This window comes from Quercus lobata, chromosome 3, assembly GCF_001633185.2.
Source record: "Quercus lobata isolate SW786 chromosome 3, ValleyOak3.0 Primary Assembly, whole genome shotgun sequence".
NCBI lineage: Eukaryota > Viridiplantae > Streptophyta > Magnoliopsida > Fagales > Fagaceae > Quercus > Quercus lobata.
In genome coordinates this window covers 36,138,840-36,148,824 of record NC_044906.1, presented here as the reverse complement: position 1 = coordinate 36,148,824, position 9,985 = coordinate 36,138,840, and the positions used below count along the sequence as shown (strand labels likewise).

The 9,985-nt window shown below is 36.1% G+C and overlaps 1 protein-coding gene across 1 annotated transcript; it reads right to left on the bottom strand.

The window, feature by feature from the left end:
- Positions 1–159: 159 nt before the first annotated feature.
- LOC115981605 (two-component response regulator ORR21-like) lies at positions 160–6,594 on the bottom strand. Its single transcript, XM_031103880.1, has 6 exons — positions 6,064–6,594; positions 4,885–5,037; positions 4,410–4,808; positions 4,143–4,219; positions 1,272–2,450; positions 160–590 (listed from the first exon to the last, which is right to left on the bottom strand). Exons 1-5 carry the CDS (start codon positions 6,308–6,310, stop codon positions 1,272–1,274), a joined length of 2,055 nt encoding a protein of 684 aa, XP_030959740.1. The 5' UTR covers positions 6,311–6,594; the 3' UTR covers positions 160–590.
- Between the last annotated feature and the right edge of the window lie 3,391 nt (positions 6,595–9,985).

Genomic DNA, 9,985 nt, shown 5'->3' with positions numbered 1-9,985 from the left:
CAATCCACCAATACAAAGCATGCTGTTGGAACAACACAGTTGAGGACTCCAACTTGATCCACTGATGCCAGCTTCAAGGCTGACCAGATGGGTTGAAAGGGTTGCAAATGCAAACTGCCCAACAGAATTCTCAGTTTTGAGGTTTTTGGCCAAATCAGGTTTAGTAAGGTGAAGTTCATCAACTTAAAATAGAGACATATTTACAACTACTAGATTGACCTGTAATAAATAAATGAGAATTTAACATTTTAAACCCGAATAACTACACAATTATGCTGGCAAGATGCCACCATGTTGGACACCAATTCAAGCTGTTGTCTGACACAACTTATTATTCCTAGAGATTAATAAAAGGTAAACAAACTTTCCTAAATGCATGCAAACCTGCCCCCAGCACATCAGAGAAACCTTCCAAATAAAGAATCCCTTTGAAGACGCTCCACAGCAAGCCAAGTTTGGTTCAGGGAGTGGCAATCAGATCTATACTAACATATTACAGACTTTAACAGGAATCCATCTGATCATTTGATGATAAGATGCAATTGGACCTCCTTGGGAGTTAAGATGCTAGCTACCCATACAACGTAACCCTGTTGAAACAAAATAAAAATTGAGACATTAAACCAACATTGGTAAAGATCAAATCTACAAGCAGGGGTGTGCAGCTTCTTGATGAGTACGTATCATATGCAATGATCAATAAAAGAAAACATTGTCTATGCATGTTATAGAACATGCACAAATATAACCATTCATGACAATCTATAGAAATTAGATTAATCAATAAATTTGTCTTGGGCGTGTTTCTCATAAAGTAACTGCTACTTACATAGAAAACAAGCAGTCAAATGCAACTACTAAAAAGCCATATTATGGTCCTCCCATCACGTACAACTATGGAAAGAAATAAACAATATGTAGGACTATCAAAGAAAAGGAATTGGGCAGCTTAAAAAATAGGAGGCCCCCATATTAGAATGATTATTTATTTTTTTATTTTTTTGATACAAGATAAAAATTCTACCCTAACCTAATCTAAGTGTATATGTGTGTGAAACTCCCTCCTAGAGATTTAAATCCCGGCCCTTGCCCCCTACACCTCACAAGCACTATACTTGTGAAGTGACCATTGCACTAAGAAGTGACCATTGCACTAAGAGTGTGCGGTGGTATTAAAATGGTTATTTAAAAGCATAAAACTTAGTGAAATTCTGTTAGCATATATAGAGTATTAAAAAAGTTGATAATCCCCAAGTAAAAAACCAATTTACCTATTCTGTAAAAACACTCATGATATCATTTGACGAATATTGTTGTAATACTGGTATGCCAACTTTTGTGTTATCCATAAAACCAACACTTGGCTCCTGCTTCACTCTGATACCATTGTTCTCCATAAATAATTTTCCATGGTTCATGTTGCTCATTGTTGATTCAAATTCATGTACTGCAAAACGACTTGGAATGCAAGTCCCTTTACCAACAAATCCAAGATTTTGAAGAGGTCCTTGATCAAGCACTTCACCTGTTTTTGAACCATAGGAACCCTGAATATCATGCATATTATGAATAAATCCAGGCTGTCTAGCATTACCAAATGTAATGGTTGAGCTTTGAACTTGCCAACCCATGCTACTGTCAGCATTTCCAGAGCAAGACGATACGGAAGGAGAAATAGAACCTGGGCATGAGTAGCCACTAAGAGCGCCTGTAGTTTTCAGATCCCCATTAGAGTAGTGTCCAATATTAACTAAGGAATTATTTGACTGGGACGAGAGAAGACTGTAATCAATAACAGAATTCCTGTTAAAGCTGCAATTCTGACTGACTGAAGCAGGACTATTTCCTGCCTGAAAACTGGCAGACTGAGAAGGAACCACTAGGCAAGACGGCTGCACATTGATTGTTCGGCTAGGTTCAGGGGGCATGGACTGCTGCTGTGACTGTTGCTGTTGTCGTTGCTGCTGCTGCAATATATCCATTAACATGTTGCTATTCTGAGTACTCAGCCCACTAAGATTGCTACTAGGCACAACTGTATTGAGGTTATTAGATGGCCACACTCCAAATCCAGAGGAAACATCCTCAACAGAAGAAATCATTGATTGTGTAAAGTGTTTTGAAACATTGGATGGGCATTTTACTAAAGGCTGACCAAATGCCACACCATGTTCAATGGGGATACGCTTTGGTCCTTGTACAGATGCTTGTAGAAGAGTAGGCTGGTCCATTCCTGGAATTAAGTTGGCTGTTGGTCGACCTAAAAGCTCAGCATGCAGGGCTGCAAGTGTTTGGGGAGGAATTTGGCCAGAAGCAGCCAAAGCTTGGATGTCAAATCGCCCAAGTGAACCCAGTTTCACATTTGGATCCACAGGTCCACACATGGTATTAGAAACTCCACTTTGTTGTTGAGCTACCCCACTTAATCTTTTCAAATATAGCCTAAATTTCTGCAAATTGACAACATAGTAATACAGGATTATGAATATTAACATTTAATGAGTAGGATCCACTTGCAAATCATATGCATGTTAAAACACAATGCTATAGCTGCAATATACCCCTCACATTACAAGGTGCACGTCTTTTTACATAAAGGAAAAGTAAGGGAGTAAATAATTCAGATCATGACCAATCCAGTCAGATTTCAAATTTATAAAGATATTATTAAGGAATCAACACAAACCCACAAATTGAAATTCAAGTCTCAATTAAAAGATCCAACATAAATCAATCAGACTTGAAATTATGTGGATTCAATTTAAACTAGGACAAAAATCATACAATTTTACCACCAATATGCTTTAGCTCAAATGGCACTTGCTTCCCTTGTAAGAGCAAGGTGGACGGTGAAATCTTGGGTTAAAGACCCACCAGATGTGTGGGCAACTTACCAATAAATTTTTTTTTTTTTTTTTTAAAAAAAAAAAAAAAAAAAAAAAAGCAAAAATCATACACTTTTACAAATGTTTAACCATCAGTGGTGTTTTATATTCTTTTTCTCTTATAAACTGGTTTTAACATAAATTTTAGATTATTAATATCAATGTTGGATCCACTTGCCTTTCTCAATCTTGTTTGTTCTGGGTGTTGAATCTGGCGTTTGTTGTTGGGTTGTTTTTTTGGTGGATTTCAGCTTGTCTTGGCAGATTCGGCACTCAGTTGTTTTTGGCGGATCCGGCGACTTTCAGTGGTTTCCAGCGTGTTCTGGAGCCACTAGTGTTTGCTGTTGGTCGGAGTTGACAGGGAATACCCCTGTTAGGTTCAGTGTGAGCTATTCCCTTTCCAAGATAAGGATAACTTAATCCTGGATGTGTATAAAACTTGTTTGGTGGATAAGGAGTTGTTTGGGTACAAGTTTTGGCTATTCCCTATCCAAATATTGTTTGGTTTTTTTTTTTTTTTTTTTTTTTTGGCTTTTTGGGTATATGTATTGGCTGTCCCTTATCCATGATAAGGATAACCTAAACCCTCTATAACCTTTGTTTGGTATTGAAGAACTTCAGCTGGTTCATCTCATTTTATGGTTGGTTCCCTCAAGTTTTGGCTGGTTCACATCATTTTCAGCCTCTTCAAGCAAGTTGTCAATTGTGTGTTACAAGCTGGAACTATATGACTATATGCTCCAGCTTGAGGGGGAGTGTTAAGGTATTGGGTTTATCTTGATGTAATGGCCCAAAAGGCCTAGTTATGTTGTAAGCCCATGTTGGGCTAAACCTAGTATCTAGTCTCTATATATAACCTTATTAAGGGTTCACTGCAATTGTCGACTTGAGTATACAATAAAGATGTAGCCGCTAGGGCTTTATTATGTGGATGTAGGCCATTGGACAAACCATGTAATCCCTTGTGTTCTTCTCTCTTTCTTGCTTCCACTTCTCTATATTATTTTATTCTCGTCTTTAACAAAAAGATAACACATGCAAGCATAGAAGACAGATATGCAATATTTCTACTCTTCCTCATTTTGTCAAGGAATTGTAGAAGAGGGATCTTATTGCTACTTCTTTTGGTTCTTAATGAAATTTCAGTTTACCAATATATATATATATATATATATGTACGTATATGTATAAGTAGGACTACTTTTTCTTTTCTTTTCTTATTACCTATCAAAAAAAAAAAGTAGGACTGAACCAAACCTGTAGATGGCTTGCAACATTCTCTCTAGTTAAACCAGGTACATTCATTAATTCCAAAATCCGCTTTGGCACAGCTTCTGAAATGGAAATCACAAAGTTCTAATCAACAAGGATCAAATGGAGAAATAAGCACATAAAATCAAATATCCGAACATACTCTATTGAACTGCAGTCACTACCCCATCCCACAATATACAACATCAATAGAATTTAAATTATAAAAATAAAATAACATAAAATCTAAAAGAATTTAGTTGAAAATCATACTATCAAGTCCGAGTTGGTTCACGGCGCTAACAAATTGCTGATGGAGTTCTACTGACCAGACTACACGTGGTTTCTTTGATGTGGACGGATCATCATTTTCCAGTTCACCATCATCTTCATCTTTAACGTTGCTCCGTTTTTTCTGAGCTTTCAATATTCCGTCTGTTCCTTCATTAGCAGAAGAAGTATATTCTGAATCATCATTCCCCCGTTTATGCCGGTCATTCTCTTCCATGCTACCAGAATGTTCAACTTCTTTATTCTCATTCCATTTTTTCCTAACAACATGCTGCCATATATTCTTGAGCTCTTCTTCACGTATAGGCTTAATCAAATAATCACAAGCCCCATGTCTAATTCCTCTCATCACAGCACTTGTTCTACCATCAGCAGACATCACTGCATAATATATTGACATGTTAATGTATTTAATAAAAAAATGATCACATTTTTCAGCAGGAAATCTGATACTCACTAATAACAGGAAGATCCATTTCTAGCCCAACAAGCTCTAGAAGTTTAAAACCATCCATATCAGGCATATGAACATCACTAAGCACCACATCAAAACACCCTTTCCTCTCTCGTAGAAGATTCAAGGCAACAGTAGCCTGAGAGCAAGTAGTAACTGCAACCAATGAAAAAAGGAGGCATAAGACAATAATAATCACAAAACATCACATCACTGACAATCATGTTAGTCATACACACAATTTCATAATATTCTCACAAGCATGCTCTGTTCATTAATTGTGAAGCATATCATACATCCATTTCCCAACCATTTTGGTTAGCGCCAAACACAAAAGGTAGTCAATAAATTTATACATGTAGTATTGCCTATAAGGAATGGGGCTCTAATCAAGCCAAGTCAAGTATTTTTAGCTACTTCATAGCATTTCAAGGTCAAATGAGCTACAACATCAAGCAGATATAGTCTCCATATATCAAGGACATGACTTCTTACATTAACCATATTAAACTTCATGAAAGTGACGTAAGAGAATTGTCTTCCGAAAATTCTTAGCTTTCTACCACGAGAGAATTGATACAATGAAATGTTATCTAACTCAAATGATCTGTCCCTCACGCTCACGGTAAATCAGCCATGTTGACTCCTTAGCAAGGTCATAATTTCAAGCATCAAAGAGAGTTTAGTCACTTTGGCACTTTGATCGAACTCATCATCGCTTATCCTCACTTTTTTGCCTCTCATTTCACACTTAGCAGCACATAATAGATAGCAAGTAAACTTCATTATCTACTATTTCAAATTAAAACACTTCCCCAATTGCAAACTAAAAACAAACCCATAAAAAGCCTCAAGCAGTGCAATAACCCATTTCACCCAAATCTTAAAAACAGTGATTCCTATTTATCAAGAGAATTTAACACACACACAGCAATCAAAATTCAAATCTTTATGCAGTAAAACGACGAAAAAGTGCATAAAAGCCCCAAACAAAATTAATCGAAGAGTCAAAATAAACTTCACGACAAACGAATACAACTACAACTACAACCCAAACGCATTAATTACATCTCTGACCTATCAAACAAGTCAAATTTACCGAATTACACCAACCAAAGAAACCCTAATTGACCATCGGCAAAGTAAGTAAAAAAACGACTACAGATGGACGGACGGACGGACCTTGATACCGGCACCGGCGGAGCATCTGCTCGAGAATCCGGAGGCAAGTGACGTCGTCGTCGACAACCAAAACCCTAAGTCCAACCGGAAATTGATCGGAAATTACGACTAGTTCAGTTGCGGCGGTACCGGAAGCACAAGAAGCGGCGACGCCTTTGCTTGAGGCGTAGCTGGTTGCTCCTCCTCCTCCTCCGCTGGTGCTGACGCTGGACTGAGCCGCAGCCACTACTCTCTGCATAGCCGCCATAGTAGAAGCTAGAAAGCACAACCAGAGGCACAGTCAAAGGATTAAACTAAAACCCTACTACTCTCCTACTTGGTTCTACTACGTTGTCGAATTCAACATGTTGAGGCTCTAATGGAGTCAGATCTGGTAAATATAGTTACTAGAATCTGCGGGAATTGAAGAAAACAGAGAATAGATCCGTGTGAGAATTGAATGAATCAGAGGATTTAGTTTTACAGGAAAATATAATACAACGTCGAATTGAAGTGAAGCCCCAAAGAGACAGAGAAAGAGCGAGAGAGAGAGAAAAATAAATAAATAAATAAATAATAGGGAAATATTGAAAATCGGGCTCTTAAATAGTGATAGGGCAAAATGGGTACTTGCTCCAAAAAAAAAAAAAAAAAAAGGGTACTGGCATATATTACAAATTTATAACCCAACTTACTACGTGTTTGGAAAAATTAAAAAAATTAATTTATTTTATTTTTGGTATTATTTATGGGTCACACTGCACTTTTTTGTATCATTTATGAATCATATTGTACTATTTTAGTTAACTTTTATCTTTATTTACAGTACTTTCTATAAAAAATTTCAGTTTCAGCAAAATAAACGGATTCCAAACCGACCCTTAAGAACCCTTAAGGATTTTTTTTTTTTTTAACTAATATAGCAACGTAGAGAAGTTATTATTGAATGACAAAAATGTGACGTTAATGGTAAGTCTAGACAAGGTGTATCTAATTATTTAGTGCTTTAGGAGAACAATAAATGTGTACTCTCCTTCTTACATAAATGGTAACTCCTTATATGAATGGTAACCATTGTAAATTTAAAATTTAATTAATGACATTCAGTCTTTCATTATTACGTGAGAGAGAGGAACATATATTTATTGTGCTCCTAAAGTACTGAATTAGTACTCCCAAATAAGAACTAGTAAAAGTTGTAAACTCAATTGTTATGTAAGACATTATGAGAATTAGTAAAAATTGCAAACTCAATTGTTGTAAAATGATTAAGAATTGGGTCTAGTGACAAATTGCACTGGATTCATCTAGATAATACCATGTGATTGTATATAGTGTTAGTTTGGATTACGCTGAAAACGTTTTTCATCACTTTTGCGTCTCTGTCAGTGGAAATTGCAAACTCAATTATTGTAAAAGGATTAAGAATTGGGTCTAGTGACAAATTGCACTGGATTCATCTAGATAATACCATGTGATTGTATATAGTGTTAGTTTGGATTACACTGAAAACGTTTTTCAGCACTTTTGTGTCTCTATCAATGGGTCCTGTGCACTGTTCACGAGACCCACAAGTATTCTTTTCAGCAAAATTTTCATTAAAACTGGGTCCCATGGCACTATTCATACATTTAAAAATTATTTTATTACAGTGTTTTCAGTAATAAGCAGTATCCAAACAGACCCATACTATTAGATATGTGTCATCATTGTATGAGTAAGTACAACTTGATCCAATTCAAGTCTTTATAAAAAACACTCAAGGTGGTGAGTTTAATGTGCTCAAAGACATAAGCCTGGAGGTCCTAACTTCCATTCACAACATTGTTTGGTTCATGAGATTTTTCTTATGGGTTGTAATTAGAATAGCCTGAGGCTCTGAGCAAAAGTCCACTTCCTTAACAAAAAATAATAATAATTGTTGGTGCAAACACAATAATAATGGAAATAATACAACAAGAAACTAAATAATATTTCTGGATATTATTAACGTAAGGAAAAAAAATTATACAACACTATTTGGACTGAGGCGCAGCACTCGCTCTCTTTAAGGAGATTCAAGCCCTTGGTTGGCTAAACTTTGTAACCAGTGCAGACCTTCTCTGACTTGTCTCCTCCAGGATGCAACAGCCCAACAAGTGTTGTATGGCTAGAACAACCTTTACACAAAGTATTCAAACCCAAAACTCTACCAGAAAGAACACCTTTCTTTGCCAAGAACCTCTCTATTTTTTGTGTGCATATTGTATTGATAGTCCATTAAGTGAGTTAATGACTCTTCATTGTCCATAATAAAAATTGAGTATTAATTTGGGTCATTTACTCACCAACAGATATGGTAATTACTCTGAATGGGCTGTTAAGTAGAAGGATTCAAGAGGCTGATTCATTTCCATTTTTGATACCTCCACTCTTCACCTCCCCCTTGCACACGTATCTAGCTCAATATCTAAGACAATTCATGTTAACCCATTAATCACCACAATTAAAAAAAAAAAATAGTCTCTCTCCTTTTCAATTTGGGATTAAGCATTTTCACTAACTCTTCATCTTCCATATTCACTCTCACATCTTTACATTTATGTTATAACATTTATTCATTTTAATTATTTAATAGTAAAATGCTCCAACAATCCCCCACTCATTTTAATATTAAATTTTTTAGTTAAAAAGAGATTACCAAGCAAAGACGGGTCACTATGCATCATGAAGGTGTGCTCTGCATTGAACCTTTACTTAGTAAAACAGTGATCTCAACTCCAGAGTCGTAGTGGTCTCCGACTTGAACTAGGACTACTTTAAGGAAATTAAGCGTCATTGCTTACACATAACAACCCAGGTGTTGACATGAGCTTTTATAGCTAGCACTTTACGGCCGTGTGCTGATCCCGATTTCATAAGTGTATTTGAGATTAAGTCCAAATCTCATAGGGAGCGGCCCCACCCCCATACTCACATAGGTGAAATTTTGTCAAGGGTGCTCCTGTAATTCTGACACCCTACTCATACGAGCTACAAATTTCATTTAGAGTTTATTACTCAATCTCTCCACATTAGAGGATAAATGCACTTACATCATAGGGATGAACAATTAAAAATTATTTACAAAATAAATAATTAAAAAAATAAATAGTGCATTTCTTACGACCATCGTATGATTCGTTTTTCCCATTGAACCCAATTCTCAAGATCTCTGGTCCTTGGGTTGGGTATCCTCATACATGGCTCATGATTCTATGGACTTTAATTCTATCCCCCTTGATGTATTCTAGACCCTATCTTTTGCCAAGGCCTTGGTAAATGGATCTGCAAGATTATCATTAGATTTAATATAATCCACAATTATGATGCCACTACTCAAATAAGATTGCACGGTACTGTGCTTTCTTCTTATAGGTCAAGATTTACTGTTGTAGTAACGGTTTTTAACTCTACCAATTGCGGCAGTGCTATCACAATGAATTAATATAGGTGGAATTGGCTTTTCCCAAAGTAGAATTTCATATAACAAATATCTAAGCCAACTTGCCTCATCACTAGCTGAAGCTAATGCTATTAATTCAGCTTCCATTGTTGAATTAGCAATTATTGTTTGTTTTTTAAATTTCCAACAAATACCACCACTACCTAAGGTAAAAATATAACCAGTGGTAGAGAGAAAATCACCTGACAAAGTAACCAATCGGCATCACTAAAAGTTTCAATCACAGCAAGGTACTTTTTATAAAATAAGCCATAGTTTTTTGTACCAATTAAATATCTCATGACTCGCTCAATAGCTAGCCAATGATCTTTACTAGGCTTGTTAGTAAATCTACTAAGCACTCCTACTGCATATGCAATGTCAGGTCTAGTACAATCAGTAGCATAACGCAAACTACCAATGATACTAGCATAATCCTTTTGATTAAGAATCTCATCATCATTATTCACAGGAAATAAA

What these genes read in the sequence shown, in the direction of transcription:
- LOC115981605 (XM_031103880.1), bottom strand. Translation starts at nt 6,310, where the DNA reads ATGGCGGCTATGCAGAGAGTAGTGGCTGCGGCTCAGTCCAGCGTCAGC. An exon ending in CCGCCGGTGCCGGTATCAAG is followed by an intron (nt 5,038 to 6,063) that starts GTCCGTCCGTCC and finishes CATTGGTTGCAG; the next exon opens with TTACTACTTGCTCTCAGGCT. An exon ending in GAACCAACTCGGACTTGATA is followed by an intron (nt 4,220 to 4,409) that starts GTATGATTTTCA and finishes TTTCCATTTCAG; the next exon opens with AAGCTGTGCCAAAGCGGATT.